Source organism: Eurosta solidaginis, chromosome 1, assembly GCF_040869045.1.
Source record: "Eurosta solidaginis isolate ZX-2024a chromosome 1, ASM4086904v1, whole genome shotgun sequence".
Classification (NCBI taxonomy): domain Eukaryota; kingdom Metazoa; phylum Arthropoda; class Insecta; order Diptera; family Tephritidae; genus Eurosta; species Eurosta solidaginis.
In genome coordinates, this window is record NC_090319.1 from 122,944,412 (window position 1) to 122,967,898 (window position 23,487).

The 23,487-nt window shown below is 41.4% G+C and overlaps 1 protein-coding gene across 12 annotated transcripts in view; it reads left to right on the forward strand.

Annotated features, from left to right (window-relative positions):
* The window catches only part of tacc (transforming acidic coiled-coil protein), a 593,942-nt gene that overhangs the window by 488,965 nt on the left and 81,490 nt on the right, over positions 1-23,487 (forward strand). For all 12 annotated transcript variants that reach the window (XM_067759783.1, XM_067759785.1, XM_067759788.1 and 9 more), the window contains 2 exons: positions 10,363-10,524; positions 10,717-10,866. In XM_067759783.1, the coding sequence (XP_067615884.1) occupies positions 10,363-10,524; positions 10,717-10,866 (312 nt within the window). The remainder of the gene's footprint in view (positions 1-10,362; positions 10,525-10,716; positions 10,867-23,487) is intronic.

Here is a 23,487-nt window from a genome sequence, read left to right on the forward strand (position 1 = left end):
TAGCCGAGCTTCTCTTCCAATTTTCGTCGTGCTCTACTTGACTTTCATACAAATTGGCCGGACGGGGGACCTACATGTTGTATGCCGACTCCGAACGGCATCTGCAAGGCAGATGAGTTTTCACTGAGAGGTTTTCATGGCAGCAATACACTCGGAGCGCTTGCCAAACACTGCCGAGGGGCGACCCGGCTTAGAAAAATTTACTTCTAATTGAAAAACCGGGTTGGTGTCGAATTTTTGTATGTACAAAATTATGCTTTTTTAAAATTCTGCTTTCTAAAATTCTGCTTTCAAAATTCTGTATTAAAAAATTCTGTATTAAAATATAAAGTTAACGATGTTAATAAAGAGGTCATGTAATTATTTTGAAAAAGTGCGCCATGCACAGTAATTCTGCGTAGAACACCTTTCTGCATAGGCGGCCTTCGGCCGCGCTTATAGAAAATAACCATGGGCTACGCCATGCCAAGTCCGGGTGTGTGGTATAACCGTGGCTACCGCCACGGTGATGTCCTTCTGCGTAGTATGCCCTTCTGCGTAGGCGGCCTTCGGCTGCACTTTAAAAAAATAACACTTAACCGATCCAACACCGGTTACGCCATGCCATAATTCCGAAATTTTGACTTCCAGAATTAAACATGCAGAATTTTAAAAAAGCTGAATTTTAGAAAGCAGAATTTTAGAAAGCAGAATTTTAAAAAAGCAGAATTTTGTTCAAGCAGAATTTTTTTGCAATTTTCAGAATTTTGTCACCCAGAATTTTGTAATACAGAATAATGACACGCTCCCGAAAAACCTTATTTCTAAAATTTTGATGTTGCTTTGCCCGGGGTGTGAACCCAAGACATGCGGTGTGGTAGGCGGAGCACGCTACCATCACACCACGGTGACCGGTGGTGAGAAATAATAGGCAATCAAATAAAGACTAAAAACTTGAAAATAAAATAATAAAAAAAAAATTTTTTAAGTTAAATGGTTTAATTGAAAACAATACTTATATACATGAAGTAATAATAATACTAAAAGCTAGAAAATAAACACTCCTCATCAATCTAGGGCGTTGATCAGACAATTAAATAAAAGCGTTGGACGCGTCTATTTATGATCATATATAAGACCAACTGAACCTTAATAAGGTTATGCTACGCCTCACATTTTTAGAAATTTCACACGCCCAATGCTTTTATTTAATTGTCTGATCAACTCCCTATATTGATGAAGAGTGTGATGACTAGTACCTAGGACCCACCTAATTATTTTCTAGCTTTTAGTATTATTATTACTTAATGTAAGTATTGTTTTCAATAAAACTGTTTAACTTAAAATTTTTTTAAATTATTTTATTTATTCCAACAAACTAAATTTATTAAATTTCTTAAGTTCAAATTCTTCAACCACAACAAAAATTTATTTTTAGAGAGAAAATATTTTTTTCATTTTGATATTTTACAAAAATATATCTTAAAAAAGTTATTGGATAAAGTTAAAATAAATAAGTTGTTTTTGAACATGTGCATGTCCTACATAATTATTTCCCCCTTCAGAGACTTTGTTTTACGATGAAGTCTCGATCTAAAGCGTACACGACGTGGAATACGGCTTCTTATATGAGAGTGTATTGGAACACAAAGTTGATATTGGTTTGGTACAATTTTTTATATTGACGTTATAAAAACTTTGTCATTTCTGCTGACGACTAGATAAGGAGCATCATACTTTGACTGAAGAGATTTTTTAATAGAGTCTCGACGAACGTGTACGTGAGTGCAAGTAGCAAGATCTTTGAAGACGAAAAAAGAACGATTTGATTTATGCGAAACTTCAATTGGACACAGCAAGTTCGTTGAAGATTTCAGTTGCTTGACAAATCCATAAGAAGGAGACAAATCATTTTTAGCGTCGGCAAAATCCCAAGGAAGCTTTGAGGAAGTTCCATACACCCGCTCAGCAGGACTGGCATTTACATCTTCACGTAAACTTTATCGCAGTTCTAACAGCACAATTGGTAAAATTTCCATTGAGTTTTTAGTATTGTGACACATGAAAGCAGCTTCAGCGAACAATGTTATCGCTCAATCATACCGTTGGCACAAGGATGATATGACGTACATAGTGCATATTCGTTGAGAAGAAGAAGCTGTGTAGGTAGGTAGGTAGGTGAAATGGCTGCGACCCTGGTCGCCCAAGTAGCAATTTAAAGCCGTTTTGATGCCATGTAACGCGTCTAAAACCTACGGAATGTTACGGTCAATGTACTACAACCAGCCAGAGCTGTTGATAATATTAAGAATATTCGGGATTGCTATCACAGATAATCCTCTGAGATCTTCTAGAAACGGGGTTCCAAGGAACCTTAGTCGGGCTCTAGCTAGAGCGGGGCATTTACACATAAAGTGTTCTACTGTCTCCCTGGCATTTGGATCTTTTCAGCTTCTGCAGTAGTCGTTATACAGAATGCCCATCTTTTCCGCATGCGTACCTACTGCCCAATGACCGGTGCAGACTGCTATCAGTTTGGGTGTGTTGGCCCTGGATTTGTTCATAAGACTTTTCGTCCTCTTTCCATCATAGTTTGGCCAAATGCATTTTGATATTGCACAGGTATTTCACATTGTTTGTGCTTTCTTCAAGTAAAAGCTTTGGATATTCCCCTTGGCTACTGCTAAGGGTATGCCTACTTCGACACTGGTTGTTTCCTCGCTTATCTCTGATGAGCCCCTGCGTGTCAGCTCGTCGGCCTTCTCGTTACCCTCTATACCCGGGACGCAGATAACGCATAGTTCTATATTGGTGGTTAACTGGGATATGAGTCGCTTACAAGCCCACACTAATTTGGAGTTAATGTGTGGCGAGGAAAGCGCTTTTATTGCTGCTTGTCTATCCAACAGAATGCAAACTTTACCAGCTACGTTCAAGCCCTCCAGTGATTTCAGGCTTGCCAAATCGTGAGGATTTCTGCTTGAAACACCCTGCAGTGCGATGGGAGTCTGAATGATGCAGACAAATCTAGGGACTCAGAGTAGACTCCGGCCCCCACTCCCGATTCCAGCTTGGAGCCGTCAGTGTAGATTTGGATGTCGTCGACCCTTATGCCCGGGTTTCTCTTCCACTCTTTCCTGCTTGGAATGGCGGTATACAACCGTACTCAAACTTCAGTTTGCGAGGATAGTAATTTGTCTCGGTACTACATGTACCACCCGGAAGTTTCTTTATGATACTACTATTGCCTTGCTGAGTATCTTTCCAACACCCAGACTCCCTGAGTCTCAGTGCGGTTTGTGACGATGTAAAAAGTATATGCAAGTCGATCGGAAGCAGGTGCAAAATGGGGTCTAAAGCAGCTGTGAGGCAAGTGCTGCCGGCCCCTATAGCACCAACACACGCAGTGCACTGGACTTTTTGCAGGCTGGTGAGATTGTAGCTCTTACTTAGAGCTTCCCACCAGACTATGGAACCATAGGTAAGCACCGGTCGCGCCACCGCCTCGTACATCCAAAGTACCATGCTTGGCTTGAGCCCCCATTTCTTACCAAATATTGATTTGCAGGCATAGAAGGCGATGCAGGCCTTCCCTACCCGCTCTTCGATACGTGCTTTCCAATTCAACTTTTAGGCAATTGTTAGTCCCAGATACTTGGTACTCCATGACAGGGTTAGTTGCTGGCCGTTTAAGAATGGTAGTCTGCGTAAAGTTTTCCTAGGATTTCATTTATGGTGATCAACTAAAGCAGAGGTGAAAGCACCCCACCCTGTGGTGTGCCTCTGCATACCTGCTTGCCAACACTAGCACCGCCTAGTTCTGCTGTTATTTCGCGGTTGCCAAGCAGGGTTGAAATCCAAAGCCGCTTCGACTCTTACATTGTTAAACGCGCCTTCCACATCAACAAACGCAGCCAGAGTGAACTGCTTGTGATGAAGGGACTTTTCCACCGTTCGAACTACCTTATGTAGCGCGGTTTCTGTGGATTTCCCTCTCAGGTACGCGTGCTGTGCCGTGGAAAGTGGAGCCTCGCCTAGAAGCTCCCGTATATGTATATATAGTAGCCTTTGGAACGTTTTCAGAACAAAGGACGTGAGACTTATTGGGCGAAAGTCTTTGGCTACTTCATGCCCCTTTCTGCCGGCCTCAGGGATGGAAACCACCCTTGTTTTCGTCTACGAGACCGGAATGTGGTTGAGACGAATGCATTCCTCGAAAATCTCCTTTAGTTCCTTAACCAAAGATTTCTGAGTCTTCTGCAGCATAATAGGTAGAATACCAACCACGCCCGGTGATTTATATGGAGATAAGCTATCTATTGCCCAGGCAATTTTCTTCTCCGCTAAAAGGTTGTCTATGAGGTCAACAGGTACTTCCTGATGTGCCGTCTCTGTATCGCGTACTCCCTTCCCCGATCCAACCGGGAAGGGAGCATCTATAAGGATGTTTAGAGTCTCAGCCGCCGATCCTGCCCATTTTCCATCGCTTGACAAATGTCTTGTTTGAATGAATCTTTCCCAGCCCGGCTGAGTCCTTCGTGGACTCAATCGACTCGCAGTTTTCTCGCCAGGAGCTTGATTTTGCTGTCCATATGGCTTTCTTATACTCCCTCAGAGCCGTCCTGTACTCCTGGAAATCGTTCCTGAAGTGACAGTCGTTGCAGACCCTCCTCAGCTTTGACCTCTGGACGCTGAGATTTTTGTCCCACCACGGTGGGAAGGTCTTTTTGGTCCTCGAAGTTGGACAGGCGACTTTAAAGGCCACCTGAAAACTTCTCCAGAGACCGGACTCGGTCGGTCGTCAAGACTGTCTGTAGAGTGAATAGGCGTCCTACTTCTATGGAGCCTATCACTGACTATCTTGTCAAATAGGATCCAGGAATGTCTGTAGATTGAATAGGCGTCCTACTTCTATGGAGCCTATCACTGACTATCTTGTCAAATAGGCTCCAGGACGTCCGTTTAGGGTTCCTGTGCGGCTGAATTATTTCTTTTTCCCAGTCTATGTTGAAAAGGATCAACCGGTGATCCAACAGGGAAAGTTTTTTCGACACCTCCCAGTTTCTTACCGTAAGCTCCTGGGAGTCAGATGTTAGTGTTATATCAAGGACTTCCTCCCACCCCGGGTAGTTCGCCGTACTTGGAAAACTAAAGGTGGGAGAGCTGCCCTTGTTACATACGTAAAGGTTGTTAGCTAATATAAATTCAAAAAGAGACTCACCCCGTTCGTTTATCTCGCTGCTCCACCAAAACCGAGTGCCTTGCGTTGGCGCCGCAACCCACCACGATCGTCTCCTTCTTGGTTGTTTGTGCTATCATTTGCGCGAGCTCCTCTGGAGGAGCGTGCCGATCGTGGGCCATATAAGCCGAGGCGACCGTCATGCTTCGGCCGCTTCTTGACTCGAACTTGACCACAGCAACGTCGTAACTACTGAAATTAGATAAAAAAATAGCATTCCTAACGCGGATACAAGCCCTCGGTATACCTTCTCCATGTGTGTAAAAGAGGTTATAGTTTCGGATCTTTAGGCCCATAACCTGTGACCGCCATACCCATGGTTCCTGCACTAGGCAGACATCAATGTCTTCCTCCCCGAAGAGGTCCAGGCGGTTTCCCCTTCGCTCGAGTGCCCCCAGGGGCTCGTTGCTGATCAGCAGCAGCACGGGCTGGCTATTTTTTTGTTGTTGCTCTACTTTGATCAGAGCCCAGTCGTCCATCGGGACGTCCGAGTTCTGGAGCTTTAGGCAGTGTATTATCTTCTGTGCATCCAGTTTCAGCTTTGGTATTTTGGGTAGCCAGATGCGCGCCCGGGGTTTCCTGGGAATCTTCGAAGCTGGGATGACCTTTATCGTAAGGCCGTCAAATGCGTTGCTAATTTTAGCAACGCATCTCTCAAGAAACTCCCTTGAGAACCCATCCGCGCATTTGATTACCCTGCAGCCGCTGCATACCTCCTCGCAGTTGAAGGCGGGAACTGGGGTTTGTACCTCCATTAGGTGCTCAACGACCATCTCCGATAACCGTCCCTCGATGGAGCTGCAAGCCGCCAGAACTTCCCTCCGGCCATTGCTCTCAGCATCGACCAGAGCCACTTGGAGGTGGTCCCTGACCACCTCCTTGTAAGTGGGTCTGTCCGATGCCGCAGCACTGGTAGAAGCGCCGTCAGTCTGCCTGGAGTACTTCCTTTTCATGACGTCGCGCCCGTTCACCTCTTGTGACCGGTTGCGCTTCGCCGACTGTTTTTGAGCTGGTTGTTGTTTGCTTGTTTGAGGTTTCACTGCTGGTTTGTGCGCGAGGGCGGTCTCGTACGCCTTGACCACTGCCTCGCACCACACCTTATCTTCGGCGTCCTACTCGTGAGCCTCACCTTTTTCCTCATTCTTGGCTATCTTCTTGAGGATGAAGAGAGCCCTCAGATACCTAGCTTTCAGCAGAGTGCCTGAGGACTTCTTCGACCTCCTGGGAGCCACTTTGGCTGGTGTGCTCCCCTTTCTATCTTTTGTTTGGTTGTTGATTTGACTGGGTGCGACAGGGGTACTGTGGCTGGTACCCTGGCCGACCTCTTTGACGCTCTCCTGGCTGCTAGCCAGAAGATCCTCTTGAGAGAACGTTCCCAGAACGCTCCCTTTCTCCCCCTCCTTTTTTATTATTTTTGCCTATTTTTGACATACAATTCCCACGAGTGTGCATGGAATGGTTAGTCAACCCCCGGCAGAGCCAGCATACAGGGGGTAAGGCACTTATACAACCGACCTTGCCCGGGCATCGGAGGGGACCTTTCGCTATCAGCCTTTCAATATACACCCGCTGACCACACAGCAATCGGCACGGGTACCTCAACACCTTGGCTTGGGTGTTGTTGATGCGGCAATCCTCACATCTCCTGCAGCGACAAGTGATGCGCTCTTCTGAACACGCCGTTGACGCTGAAGGACATATGAGGCTTTCCTCTTAGTTCATCTCGTATTGGGACCCCTCCACAGAGGAGATTCCAACATGATACTTAAGCCCCTTCTCCACGACAAGGCGACCAACATTGAAGGTGAGAAGCTGTGTAAGTTCCTTAAAAAGATTTGATTCAAATTGACGACCTGGATCCGTTGTAATTCTTGAAGGAACTCCAAACAGAGATATCCACCCATGAAGTAAAACGTCTGCAACTGAACGTTACTTATGTCAACTATGGGAAATGCTTCCGGCCAGCGAGTGAATCGATAAAAAAAAATGTAAGGCGCGATAACCTCCGAAGAGATCTAAGGCCGAGCTTCTCTTCCAATTTGCGTCGTGCTCCTCTTGATTTTCCCTACAAATTGGCTGGACGGGACCTATATGTTTTATGCCGACACCGAACGGCATCTGCAAGGCAGATGAGTTTTCACTGAGAGCTTTTAATGACAGAAATACACTCGGAGCGCTTGCCAAACACTGCCGAGGGGCGACCCCGCTTAGAAAAATTTTCTTCTAATTGAAAAACCTTATTTCTAAAATTTTGATGTTGCTTTGCCCGGGGTGTGATCCCAGGGTATACGGTGTGGTAGACGGAGCACGTTACCATCACACCACAGTGGCCGCCAGAGTGAATCGATCAATGCAAGTTAAAATGTACGAATATCCATGCGGGGAAGGCAATGGTCCGACAGGATCGATGTTAATATGCAAGAAACGTGAACTTGGTCTTTCATAACTACCTTTTTTTTGTGGGAGGTCTGAAAAATGCCTAATGCACCATAATTGGTGCCGTAGTAGCAACCGTGTGTCCGTAGACTAAAAAACAGCCCCACTTTTTGAACCGTCGCCCACCCGGGTACCACTTTCGCATAACTTCAGGGTGACGTTCCATATTTCTCATTTTTTAAGAGCCTACTGTTGTCCCTGCGTCCAGGTTCCCGCTATTTGCTCCGAGTGTCGATTTAATCGCCACTGCTTCGCCTGCGCATTTCTCTGCACCCTCTCAGCATCCATCAGGGGTGTCGACTATAAATGCCATTTTGCTCACAGCAGTCCAGCATTCCTTCCTGTTGCACATTTGTGATACTAAATTTCTCGTGGTAGGTTCCTATCCAAAAACTCTATGCAAGGTGAGTCTTTCCTTGTAAAAACGGGGCCAGTGGAACATTATGTGTTTTGCGTTTTCTAACTCCATGGTACACCTTGGCAAAGAGGATCTTCCTCTATCCTACGCTTCCATAAATACTCTTTGAAACCGATATCTCCCTCAGTATCTGCGTGAGATGGTAGTTCAGTTCGCCGTGACATCCCAAAATAACGTGAATGTTTTAAAGTTATTTTGAAAATTTTAATTTTTTAGTTCGATATTATTTAAAAGCTTTGCTTTTTTTAGTTTTTTTATACTATTTATTTTTCACTTATTACTTTCATATACTATAAAAGGGTTTTTTTTAGTTTTAAACTATATTAATTTGTTTGTAACTCTCCTAGCGCGCCTACCTCGTAGAGAGTTACAAACAAACATCTATACAAGTGAAGCTAACATAAGCATGTTAAAGGAATCCAGCTTTTGTCCACCCCAATTTATCAGTAGAGGGTGCATATTCGAGAAACTATGTATACAAAAATTTCCTTCGAGCAACTCAACTTTTACGTCCTAGTATGAAATAAGATAAACAAGTGTCAATTTAATGGGCTTTTCGAAAAAATTCAAATTAAGGCCCTGGAAAACTTTCCTTAGACATATCCACGTAAAACATCTGGTCCAACCAACCTTATGGGTACGTAATTGGTCAGTGATGCCATACTGTAACGACTCAGGATAACCAAACCATAGCCAACCAATTGATTTTCAGTTATTTGTCATATCCTTATCCTAAAAATATTTGAGTTGGTGAATTTGTTAAATTTTTGAATATTAATAATAATAATATAAGGCACCAACAACCGATGCCAATAGATATGGTTAAGTAGAAAGAAGGTTACGAATAAGGCGTTATGACTAGTGTTGCCAGAACTTTTTCAGAAAAAATGCTTGATGGACGAAAAAACAAGACAAAAAAGCGATCTTACAAATTGGTAAAGCTAAAAACAGCTAAAAGTTTAAGCAACTTTTCAAGCGTTTTGTGCATCTTTTCATAAAAAACATAACAGTGTAAACATTTCATACATCTTGTAAAAACTAAAATTAATTTGTTCTCCAGTTTCATAAAATATAAATTAAATAGTTTACGGATAATATATGTTTTTTAAAAATTGTTTAAAGTCTTCTACGTAGTAATAGTATATAATATCACATATCTGTGAAGTTGGCAAATCCAATCTCGCCAAACAAAAATTATTCTGAGTAGGTTTTCAAATAGTTCTGGTATTCCTGAAAATGAGAAAAAATCTTGTGCGAAACTACGCCGAATGTAATTTTTTAGAACTGCAAAATATGATAATTGCGCAATTTAGCAGACCATTTTTCTCCTTTTCAGGAACTCCAGAACTATTGAAAAGCTACTCAGAACACCATTGTTTATTTTTTAATTTAATTTTTAACTCGAAATAAAAAAACAGCCTACATAATTTTAGTGATTGTATTGAAAACAAAAACATTTGAGCAACAATACTTATATCGACACTCTAATGTTTGTAAGTGTACCCAATCTGAAGTAGCAATATAGAAGTATTACATACATGGGAAAAATGTTATCTCATTCGCAGTTTGCAATGGTTCGGGTCCGTCCTTAATGGCAGCAAATAGCACTGTATAGCTCATTTGTCTACTTGCGGACTTAGAAAACCAGTTAAATGTTTCTGAAATCAAAAATTTAAATTTCGTTTGGAAGTAGTTTTGAAGCAGATGAAACCGTCTATTTAATCGAATGGCAAACACACGGAACTAAATCGATATAAAGTTGATGTTGTTTTAATAATGTAACTATTCCTCGATTTTTGTTTATCTAGATTTTCTAAAATTTTGAACAAAAACCTAAAAAGAGCTACCAAGTTTCTTAAAAAAAAACTTAAAAAAAGCAGGCAATTTTTTACCTGCTATTATTACTAGTACAATTTTTTATACATTTGCAAATTTGAACTTCTCTTTTGGGGAAAGATGGCTGCATTTGTCACAAATGTTGATTTCAGAGCAAACCTCATGTGACTGAATCAAAGCACGTAGTTTAGTTAAAATATCTTCGAATATTTATTGCTTTTTGAAATAAACACTATCGAATTCTAAGATACATATTACGTTTTTGAACAAAATTAAGCGAGAGAATGCTTTTAGCATAAAAATCTGAAATCGCACTAGCAATATTATGATCCTCCATCCACTCACACCTTTTTTGAGAGCCATTTCTATATTTCTATGCGCTTATGTACATATATTTTGCACCATTTTACCCAAGTAGTTTTTAAATTACATACTTCTAATTACTTTCTTACAGTGGTGTAATTGAAGCGTATGAAAAAGCTATTGCGGAGCTAATCGCCGAGAAAGAGCAGTTAATACAAAATTACGAGAAACAGTTGTCGGAGGTGAAGACAGATCGCGACTCCAATTATCAGCATCTCACATCACTTGAAACAACATTTACAGATTTGCATGTGTAAGAAAGCGAAGAAAAATTATTCGGCAACTCATACTTTTTGGTTATATCGTTATATTTTTTACTCAGTTTAGCTAATAATTAAATATTTTCAACTATATATCCTAATAACCAGAAAGGTGTGAATAAGCGTTATGCGATAAGACTTATTAAGCCAAAGTATATATATATGAATTTTTTCTTTAAAAATAGAAAATATGGCAAGAGCAAGGAAATGACGTTGACACTAAAAACAAATGAAGAAGCTCTATTGGCAGAAAAGCGGCAAATCTTGGAAAATTTGAGATTACAAGAACAACGTTATGATAAAATGAAAAACCATGCGATGCAGCAGTTGGAAATGTGAGTAAAGCTTTAATTTTTGTTTGTGACCACTGCTACGAAATTTACATTTAATAAATAAATAAATGTAAGGCGCGATAACCTTAGAAGAGATTTTAGGCCGAGCTTCTCTTCCAATTTGCGTCGTGCTCCTTTTTGGCGGGACGGGACCTACTTGTTTTATGCCGACTACGAACGGCATCTGGAAGGCAGATGAGTTTTCACTAAGAGATTTTAATGGCAGAAATATACTGCCGAGGGGCGACCCCGCTTAGAAAAATTTACTTCTAATTGACAAACCTTATTTCTAAAATTTTGATCTTGCTTTGCCCGGGCCGTGAACCCAGGATCTTCGGTGTGGTAGGCGGAGCACGCTACCATCACACCACGGAGGCCGCCACATTTTTACATTTACAATTTGAATTATTACAATAATTATTCCTAGCAGTGTATGTATAGGGTAATAACTTGTTAGAGACAGTGGTCTATTCTCTTTCGTTATTTGATATTTATACCATGTAGCGCGAGATAAAGTTACTTGTATGCTGCTTTGCCTGCTCTTCAGTTCCCTGTAAAGCTCCTATAAAAAACCCTTTCAGGCGTCATGGATTTCTTCTGGAGGGAAGATTTATGGGCAGAGCTTCGTAAGGAATACGAAGAACCTCCTCGCGCCATTCGAAAAAAGCTAGGTTTCAGGAACCGATCACGATCGAGATGATATATAATCTGTTATAAGTACGTAGAATTGCTGGCGTATAATGATGCTATTCCTCATTGGTCTAAACCAGGTTTCGGGTATATTCGTTAGGGTGTATAAATTCGCGTTCCCGTACGAGTGTGGGGATATGATTGCGAACCCTGGATTTAACAAACGCGTCGTAAGTTCTACATTCCCTTGATTGGTTAAAGAGGCAAACAATTGGGTGTTGCGCTGAACGATGACAATACGAACTACTATCTATCATTAAAGAAAAAATCGACGCACTCGTATCTTGGCTGTAATTTGACATAGACTCAATTTTCATTTCTATACATTTTCAACAAAGGTAAGGGGTTCATATCCTTTTACATCGGACTAAGGCGATTAGTGCTTATGAGCACAGAAATGTACATGACTTTTTCGAGGCCATCAAAGTGAGCTGTTTTTTGCCTAGCTATTATTAGCTTCGGTTGTGTAAAAAAACAATGTAAGGCGCGATAACCCCCGAAGAGATTTTAGGCCGAGCTCCTCTTCCAATTTGCGTCGTGCTTCTTTTTAATTTTTCCTACAAATTGGCGGGACGGGACCTATCTGCGAGGCAGATGATTTTTCACTAAAAGCTTTTCATGGCAGAAATACACTCGGAGTGCTTGCCAAACACTGCCGAGGGGCGACCCCGCTTAGAAAAATTTTCTTCTAATTGAAAAGCCTTATATCTAAAATTTTGATGTTGCTTTGCCCGGGGTGTGAACCCAGGGCATTCGGTGTGGTAGGCGGAGCACGCTACCATCACACCACGGTGGCCGCCATCGGTTGTATGTATACATTTAACAGAATCTTTGAGCATAAATCTCACCAATTTCCAGAAGTTTGATTGTTTTGAAACTTTGCATGCGCACGTATGAAGGGCCGATGACAATGCAATAATTTGATGGTGGGGTGACAAAATCAACGGACATAAGATCAATCAACCTTACGACCACTACAAACTGGTCATAAGGCCTATTTACCTTAAAGTCCTAGGAAAATTTGATCACAGTTTTGATGGAAATTACTATAAAACATGGTGCAGGAAAAATTCCGCTAGATGTCACACATTGAGATATTTAGAAAAGAGAAATATGATAGCGATTGATTTTTAAATAACTTAGCGATGAGCTAGACACTTGAAACTAATGAAAAAGTTTAGAGCAATGCAACCTTTATAAAAAAACTTCTAGATGACTCACAGATAGGCAGATTTAAAAAAGGTTTCCCAAAACTGATGGTGGTATGTTAAATTACGTTGAACCGGCCGGTCAATAAAGACCCCACATAGGCCAATTGTGTGCATAGTGTTACCAGAATTTGTTTGACGACCAAATGTAAAAACCCCAATTAGTACCAGAATGTTTCAGTTTATATTCAGAAAGTTGCAGTTCATATGCAGAAAATTACAATTCATGTTCAGAATTTATATTTCATATTCAGTAAAAGACAATTGATATTCAGAAAACTGCAATTCATATTCAGAATTCCATTTCATATTCAGAAAGTTACAAACGATATTCAGAAAATTTCAATTCATATTCAAAACTTTTATTTCATAATCAGGAACTACAATTCATAATAAGATAGCTGCAATTGAGACTCAGATAATTGCAATTGATATTCAGAGAGTTACAATTCATATTCAGAATTTCCATTTCATATTCAAAAACTTAAAACTGAATCGTTTTTTTATTCAAAAGGCACGTGTTCACATAAATTTTTCACGAGACATATAAAACGTAACTATCTTTATTTCTTCTTGTGCCAGGACTTATGTTATAGAATAACCCCGCCCTCTTCGCAAATACTAGAAGTTTTCCAGGACCTATCTTAACTGCTGCCTCGAGATTTGGCAACTCTGCCGCCCCTAATAGCTATAGCATTGACCTGGCGAGCTCATTACACGAACTCAGAACGTGCTCAACGGTTTTTTCCTGCAGCTCCACTTCCTATACCTGCTGTTACTGACGAGGCCTAACTTATAAGAATATGACGCCAGAAGGCAGTGTCCAGTTAGTATGCCTATCGTGAGCCTTGAGTCTTCTCTCTTCAGAGATATGAGCCAGTTTGTGATTCTAATATCGTAGGCTTTGCACATGGATTTTGCAGCCCCGCACTTTTGTAAACGCCTCTCCTGCTTTATAGATCACTAGCTTATGTCCGTGGGTTTCTATAAAAATATGCAAATAAATAACACAAATTTTAAACTTATTTTAAGGTTTCTGGACTTAGCGCGGGCGGATTTGGCGTCTACTACGCGCAAACGGAATGACGGGTGCGAGCTGTAGTAATATAAGGAAACAGCTGCATTTATGTATGCTGCCTAATTACACTACTGACGACCTCGTAGTGGTGGCCGTTGAGCAAAAGAATAAGCAGGCATTTATCCTGGCATCCTGCTACATGGCCCATGCTGCGGAGGTTCCACCGATGGAGTGCAAGAGGCTAGTACAGGACGAAGGGCGGTTGGTCATAGGCGCATCACAATGCGTCGGTAGGAGCAGATACGAACGAGAGAGCGAATCTCTATTTTGTTACATCCTGCAAACCAATTTGCAGATAGCCAACAGGGGCAAGGGGTCCAACATCCTGCAATGTTCTGGATATTTCATTGGCCTCCGAACGTGATATATCAAGGTATGATTGGATGGTTCTTGATAGACCCTCCTTCTCCGACCATGCATATATCAGCTTCAGCATCCCCCTAAAGAGGGTAGAGAAGGGAGGAACCTTTAGGAACCCCAGGTCAACGAACTGGACTAAATTCCAGAAACAGGTAGAAACAAAACCGGGACAACCCAAAGAAGTTGCCAAATTGGAGGAACTGGAAAAGTCTAATGAATTCGTAACAAGGACGCTTATGACTGCGTATAACAAAGCTTGCCCTCTAAGAAGATTCAGAGGAAAACTAAAGCCGCCATGGTGGAGCAATGAGCTGAGTCTTCTAAGAAGACATGTAAAAGAAATGTTTAAGCCATCAAAGACCGCGGGAAGCGAAGTGTGTCGAGACAAGTATAGGGATTTACAGAGGATCTACAAGCGTGAAATTTCCAGGGCGAAGAAAATCTCATAGAAAAGTTTCTGTACGGACATAGAGTGCTCCAGCGAAACAGCACGGCAAGGGGAAACATAGTCCAGGGACTAATAAAGAAAGAGAACGGGGAATGGTCACGTAATAGGGAGGAATTCATTGAGTGGCTTTTCGATACACATTTCCCATCGGAAGGAGGTTTAGAAGAGCCAGAAGACAGCACTCACACTTCGATCGCGGAGCGGGTAGTGCCGGGCTTGGTGACCGATACCGAGATCGAATGGGCAGTGAAGACGTTTTCTAAGTTTAAATCACCGGGCCCAAATGGTATATTCCCGGCCATGCTACAAGTTTCAAGTAGAGCGGTCGTGGAATTGCTTAAAATAATATTCGATGGGTGCATAAGACCGAATCATGTACCGCACTCTTGGAGAACTGCTCGTGTAGCTTCCCTACCAAAGCCGGGGAAGGTCGGTCACGTGTATCCCAAAAACTATAGACCCATTAGCTTAACGTCATTTCTGCTCAAAACCTTTGAGAGACTGATAGAAGTGTACATAAAGTCCAACGTGGATGAAAAGCTGCTCTCCACAACACAGCATGCGTACACTAAAGGCAAGTCAATAGACACCGCATTGCATAGGGTGGTAATAAGCATAGAGAAAGCCCTGGAATATAAGGAATATGTTCTAGGAGTCTTCTTAGACATTGCCGGGGCTTTCAATTATGTTTCTAAATAGGCGATTATGGATGGTATTAATTACATTAAAATACATCCAGCCTTAACCAGATGTATTGGCTGCATGTTAAATTGCAGGAAGATTACATCACAATGGGTATTGTATGAGGCCATGAAATCAGTGAACAGGCACGCAGCAGGGAGGGATGCTATCACCTCTTCTGTGGGCGCTGGTCATCAACCAACTGCTCAGGTGATTCGATGAGGGACCCGTAAAACTTACGGCTTACGTAGATGATGTTGCAATTGTCATAAGTGGAACGTGCCTTCCAACGATTAGCTCTTTGATGGATCGGGCGCTTTGGAATATTCATACCTTGGCATCTAATGTCGGGTTGAAAGTCAACGCGGTGGAGACTGATATGGTCTTCTTTACAGAGAGGTACAAGGTTCAAAATTGGACCACGCCTAAAGGGTCTATTACGATATACAACTCCACTTAGTTGGGTTGTAAATAAAAACACTAAACTTTCAGACAACTCAACTCCTATTTGGTATTACGAATTACAACTTATTTCAGTTGAAGCTGAATTGGTGCTGCCAACCTAAGAAAGTGATAATTTGACAGATTAATGAACAGCTGATCAATTTGTGGCGAAAATTTAAGCATTTGCAAAAGTGATTTTGTTATTATAAGATATTGTATGAATGAAATATATTTTATAATAGCGAAAATGTTGGTGATTAACATGTCGCGAATACGGAAAACATTCGCGTGATCATTTTGGAACTACCAAGCACCAAGTAACGTTTGGTAACGTTTTGTGAGCCCGTGTACCATCTAACTCTTATCAAAGGTGGTATCAAAAGACGCATTTCGATCTACGTTTTTAGGATTTGAAAGCGGAAATTAAAAATTTTATTTCTGTCGAAAAATATTTACAAAAACCCACAAAATGGCCCAGAGGGTCCGAAATATGAGGCCCGATGCACAATTTTTTTGCACAGAAGGTCTTTCTGTGTTGGCGCCATTTGACCGCGATTTGTAAAAATCACCCTGGGTGGGTCCAACGCCTTTCTGCATTAGTGTGTACAAAAAATCTGGTAAAATACAACCATATGAAAATTTCAACCGAAATGATATGACAAAAATTAAATTTAAAAATTTTTGTTTTCGGATTCTTAAATCGGAGGTGGAAACGTGTCTTTTGATACCAACTTTCAAAATTTTTGTTAAAAATTAGGTGGTGAACCGTCTTGTAAAAAGTTACCTTTTTTCCAAACAACTGCAAAATTGTCTGAGACAACTGCTGGTAATCCGTTGTAAGATTTTGACGTCTTTGACAACTACACCAACACAAGGTTGTAAACGGTAATGCCACAAAAAGTTGTTAGACTAGACAACTCAACCGACATTTTTTTGACAAGTTGAGTTGTAATCGGTAATACCAAATTGCGAAATTTCAACCCAACCAGAGTTGAGTTGTAAACGGTAATAGGGGCATTAGTTGCATCAATGTCGTTTATACAAAAGGATACGTTTGCTACTAAACGGTTTATAAAATACATCTCGCTCTTCCATCTTTAGAAAATGGGAGAAAAGTTTGTATTTCGATATGCTTCAAACGCCTTTCTGCGATAACGGGTACATATGAACATAGGGTGGTTGGAAAACGTTTTGTTTCCAACTTCTACCCTCTAACGCCCCGATTCTAGTGTGAACAACATTCTTCACCACGGTAATGAAATCATGTGGCAACTTTTACACCCTTTTGGTATTCTATCCGCGAAAGTAGCCGGATAATTTTTTTCCCACAAAAGTAGGTGGTTACATCGAAATAACCACACAACAGCTGTTGTTTAGAAAAAGGCAAAACTGAAAAATAAAGAATTGTAAGCGCAAATAAGTAAAGATAATAGTAAAAAAGTGTTGCCTCTTGCTATACATATGTATTTGTTTACATTATGTACTTTCACAGAATAAATTACAATATACCTTTGTAGAAACTTATGCATAATATGCATATACATACACATCGTCCCGTTTATTCGTTAACCTCGTATCTACAAGTGAGACATTTTCGGTAAAGCGAACACGGTTGCCACATCATGTTTTCATTTGGGACCAAAATTCATTGAAAAAAAGGACCAAATTTTTGTTTTTTTTTATTAGTATTAAATATATATAGTGAAGACTTTCCTTTAATTCAAGCTGAACAAACAAATATATGTGCATGCAACCAAAAAGTGTTTCTATATTTTGACATAGGATAAGTCTATGTCTTTCACCAACCAAACGTTGTGAACCTAGTGTTGGTCACAAAGCTCTTGGATCTAGAATTATGTTGTTGATTGCAATGAAATAAAATATATAGTGAAATTAGGTTTTAGTAAGAAACGGTTCAAAATTTGCGTTCTGGTGTTGCCGAACTATGTATGTGGAAAAATCAGTAAATAATAAACGAAACTAGGCAATTTTGTTAGTGCTAAGTTTGTTAGTATATAAGTTTTGATAGTGTTAGGCTCACGACAGAGTACTCGCAATAAGCTATGCTAGGCGAGCAGTAATTTTTATTTTATATTCATATATACTAGAAGACCCGGCAGACGTTGTCCTGCCCTAAATTTGGCCAATCTGCATACATTTTAATAAGCTTTTTCCGTCTGACTCTGCCCTCCCCCCTCTTCACTTTTTCCTAATCCTTTTATTCACTCCTCCCTCCGTATTTTTCGCTTCATCTATCTCTATCTTCATCTCACTATCTCTTTCTCAGTCTCCTTCTCCTTCCCTCTTTTCTCTTCTCTCAAGTTCTCATCCTTCTTCATCCCTTATTGACAGTCCCAGAGGGTGGTATGTATTTTGTTCCAGTTCCATTCCGAGTCCCAGTCCCACTCCGAGTCTCAGCCCCAGTCCTAGTCCTAATCCCAGTCGCACTCCGTCTCTGGTATACTTCCCGGAAAAAAGGATCTTAAATACTAATAGGCAAATTTATATACCAAACTTCAGGCAAATCGAATAGGACCTATGTAAATAGGTATGTGGGTATTGTAACGAATTTACTGCAATTCCCCTTATTTGCAACCTTCTGCTAACGTTTGAATCACCAATCTGTTGAATAAATAACTCCACTATTCAATAATGCAAAATGGCCTTTATTAAAGTACTTCAGAATAACACTATTATTGCTCGCCAGATAGCGTCTTAAATCAAACTGATTGTCGTGCCTCTACTGTTGCCGCCTTTTATACTGTCTGGTTTCCTCGTTGCATAGTTCTAGGCTTTTATATTCTAGAATTTACTAGTTAGTTATCTGCTATAAAATTACTACGTTCTCATATGCGCGTGTATTTGTGAGTGATACTTGCACAAACCATTGCCTACTTTTGGGAGCATCTCAGATATATGCATGTGTTTGTGCGTTTTCTCTCCGCTGCTTGTATGGACATATGGGTAGATATAATGATTCATTTGTTGATGTGCATACAAGTCACTGCTTAGTATCGCTTAGAGATGACAGTACCCCTTAGTGTTGCTAATATTCATAACAGTATTATTAATTCATGTCTTTATTTCGGCTTCGCATGCATATTTATCAGTTTTGCCAGGTTGATGCGACTAAATCGAATATCGCAATGAAAATTACTTTAAAGCTCTCAGCAACAGCTTTAATTTGACATCCATATTACACATACATTCTATGGGTGTCCGGGTCCACGTTTTGGCCTATATCTCGAAACTGTAGTCACCCAGCGGTACGAAAAATACCCTGTATCAAAATACTCATAAACAGCTTTCATTTGATACCCATATTGTACAAACACATCCCAGGATTACCCAGGTCCACGTTTTGATCTCAAGGCCCTAGCCAGAACGGGATAAAAAGTATCCTATGTCCGTCTCCTGGTTCTAAGCTACCTCCACCAATTTTAAGCCAAATCGGTTCGTCCGTTCTTGAGTTGTAAATAGTGTAACTAACACCACTTTCTTTTATATATATAGATGTAATTATTTACATCACATTAGAAACTTCAAAAATAACAATATTTCTTCACTATTTAATGGATATTATTATACATATATGTTAAACATATAATCACTCTATCTATTAAAAAAACCGAATGAAAATCCGTTGAGTAGTTTTAAAGGTTTAAGCAATCAAAGGACATAGGGACAGAAAAAGCGACTTTCTTGCATACTATGTAGTGATATAGATATGCAACTCCTGTCTCCTTTTGATTTCTCCTAAACGGATTGGGACGTCTTTTATTGGGACGTCAGTATAGATGTAGGATTCGGCTCCAGCGAAATTTTTCAATGCTTCTTTGCTTTCCAGAACACTTTTTGATGAGATTATTGCTTTAATCGCCGCTTGACTATCAATATATATTGACGCAACTGCAGCTTAAGGACTCTTCCCCCAGAATTTCTGCTGCTTTCTTCACGGCGATAATTTTCGCCTGAAAGACGCTGCAGTAATCTGCCAGCCTGTAAGATCTACTTATTTCTGGATCGACACAGTACACAGCAGACCCGACCCCTTCGGTTAACTTGGAGCCATCTGTATACACGTGAATTGTATGATCTGTCATATCTGTACCCTAACGCCAACCTTCCGGCTCAATTGTGGCCCCCTGAATTCTCTCGATGCTCAGGCACGGAACCATATATTCCGTTTGCCCGATATTATATGGCGCTATACTGCTTTGGCCGGCGGCCGCCGTGGGGTGATGGTAGCGTGCTCCGCCTACCACACCGAAGATCCTGGGTTCACGCCCCGGGCAAAGCAACATCAAAATTTTACAAACAAGGTTTTTCAATTGGAAGAAACATTTTCTAAGCGGGGTCGCCCCTCGGCAGTGTTTGGCAAGCGCTCCGAGTGTTTTGCCATGAAAAGCTCTCAATGAAAACTCATCTGCCTTGCAGATGCCGTTCGGAATCGGCATAAAGCAAGTATGTCCCGCCCACCCAATTTGTTGGAAAAACTAAAAGGAGCACGACGAAAATTGGAAGAGAAGCTCGGCCTAAAATCTCTTCGGAGGCTATCGCGCCTTGCACTCAAGCTGCCCGAGGCGGGATGTGCAAAAGAGCATGCAATGTTGCTGTTCCAATAGTTTTTAGAGATCCCGTTATGCTAATCATTGATTATCTGCATACCTTCTCTATTTTTTTGGTATACGTACTTTTTTGTGTGGCTAGCCATCAAACAAGGACCCCATAGTAAAGTATGGGTTTGACAATTGCCGTAAATACCCAATGAGAGAGTTTGGGTGATAGGCCCCAAGTACATCCTAGCATCCCTTTGCATGCCTACAGTGTCGCGAAGGCTTTCTTCGTTCTCTCTTCCACATGGAGTTTCCACGACAATTTACTATCTAGGATGACTCGTAGATATTTTGTGCAACAATATGATAGCAGATAACATACCAGAAAAGATATGCGTAAGTTCTCTAGAAAAAAAACTGAAGAGAGGTGAAACGGAGTTCAAATGCACATCAACTGGACTGTTGTGCGCAAAATGGCAAGACAGTAAAGAAGTATTGGTACTGAGCAGTTGTCACGTAGCTACTGTAGCGCCTGGGACAAAAACCTTGAAAACAGGCGAAAAGATTCAATTACCATGTCAAAATCAAATAAAATTTTATTGGGAGATCATGGGAGGGGTCGAATTGGCTGATCAAATGTCTGGGCTTTACGAATACGATAGGAAATCGGATAAGTGGTGGAAGAAGGTATTTTATCGTTTGATAGTGATGTCAGCCGTAAATGCTTGTGTTATTTGTGATGATATCAACCGGATCAAGATGCCATTCAAAACATTTTTAGTTACCTTAGCTGAGTAATTGATCAACGAAAGCTCAGAAACCACTTCCGTTCGCCGATGACTAAAGCCTGGACGACTGCCACAAATCTCCTCAATTAAGGCAATGCATCTTCCTGTTGAAGGTTCTAAACGACGTCGTTGTACCAACTGCAGTTCTCAAAAAATTCAGACTCGCACTAAGACAATAGGTCAGGAGTGTCAAATGCCGCTTTGTAACATCTGTTTTACTCCCTTTCATACGTGAATTTTATGTATAACAATATGTTTTACCAAAATGTTCTTCAATAAAATATAAATTCAATAAAGTATTGCTTATTATATGTCATATCTACATTTTTGTGTGAGTTATTATTAATTAAAAAAAGGTGTTTTACTGGACGGTTGGTACATAGTTGTACCACATAACATCCCGGATGGTACAATGGTTTACCACCACCCCCTAAGCCACCCTCTTATTATACTTCAGATTTTCTTTGATTGGTATAATACATTTCACCTAAATAACCAACTCCAATGAAAATTTGGATTCCATCATTGCTGTGCGAATGTCGGGTCGAAAGGGGTAAGTAGTGCCTCAAGGGACTCTTCCCTACTATGTGTCCATTCTCGTCGTCTTTTTTATCCGTCCCTGGACCGCATCTCCCTTAGATAGGACTTTCTTCATTCTCGCTGTTTCGCTGGAGCATTCTATGTCCGCACAGAAATGTTTCCATTAAACCCTCTTCGACCTGTTCATTTCACGTTTATAGATCCTTAAAACATCACGATATTCGTCCCAGCACTCCTCGCTTTCCGCAACTGTTGCCAATTTAAAAATCTATTTTACCTGGCTTTGCTTTCCCCTTGAATCTTCTAGGAGAACAAGCTCTGTTGTACGCAGTTGCCTGCGCTCTTTATAAGAAGTTTTTGCATTCCTCCAACTCCTCTCCGGTGGCAACCTCTTTAGTCCCACTCTACCTGATACAGATTTCTGAAATTTGTACCAGTCCGTTGCCCTAGGGTTTCTAAAGGTTTTGCTCTTCTCTCAACTCTTTAGGGGAATGCATATGTGTAGTCTGAGAAAGATTGCCTGTCAAGGACCACCCTCTATTTGTACCCCAATATATCATGCTTAGAGTTTAATTTGATATCCAGCACATTGCTTGACTTTGGCCCAACATACATGTGTAGGAACACTACGATGATAAGCCGTCCTCTGCACGCTTCTCGATCCAGCCTTTTGAACTGTTCTGGTGGAGCTTGCACATTATGAGCCATGTAGCAGGATGCCAGGATACGGGACGGTTCTTTTGCCCCTCTATTGCGACCACCGCTAAGAATTCGGTGCTGAAGTAAGATGCATACACGACTATGGGTGTTTTCTAACCATGACTGCAGCTCTAACACCGCTTTCCGTCTTTGCGTAATAAACGCTGAACCCGCGAGCGCTGATTCCAGAAACCTTTTCTACAGAGGAGAGCGATGCCTCCTGTATCTGCGCAACATCAAACTAACCCACCTCAAGAGCTAGGAGGAGCTCGCTCGATGCCACTTTACTGTGTTGGAGATTTATCTTTCCAAATTCTCCGCCACTGCGCTCACGCAATGCACTTTTACCGCTGTTTCCAAGCTCTTGAAGTCCGTTTCGCCCTCCAGTGCACGAAGCGTCTTTGTAGATTCGCAGCATCATTGAGCTGTTTGCTCACTTCCAAGACCTGTACGCCTATACGTGTGTCTTTTTCTGCTACTTGCAGGTACTTTACTACCTCTCCTGTCTTAAACACATTGTAGTTATTCTTAAAATGTTCAGCATCATTGATCTGTTTGTGCACCTCTGCCACTGCGCTTATGCTCCTGTCATTTGCCGCTATTTTCAGGTTCTCGAGGTCCTTTTCCACCTCCCCATACAGATTTTGATGTCTGCTTCCTGTTATTCCGTCTAGTTCGCCTCCTGGTTCTGGGACGTGGGCGTTTACCATCCCCTACTGTGTCTTGCCTCTCGGGGCTTCTTCCTCTTCGATGCGGTTGCAAAATTGAGGATTGGTAGTAGCAAAGTTTTTGTCAGTGAACTGTCTTCGACATTATTTGACTGTCTCTCTGGCCCATGAAAAGCGATCGCTCTCGTCGTTGGTTGGGTTAACCACTGGAGCCAAGCGCTGCATAATTCTTAATGCTGCACGGTATTGTGCGAGGGCTTTCCTAAGGTCCCTATCTCATTGTTCCCGTTCTAACGTTAGTTCTGTGTCCGGGCTGGTGATCGCTCCTTTACCGAGCGCACCGACTGCATACTAACATCGCTATTCGCGCCCGAGTCATCAGTGAAAGCGACCAGGCAGGCACAGCGGTCTAATGTTAAAAATTTGGATAACAATCGACCGCCACAACAGCGCCCCTTGCTGTG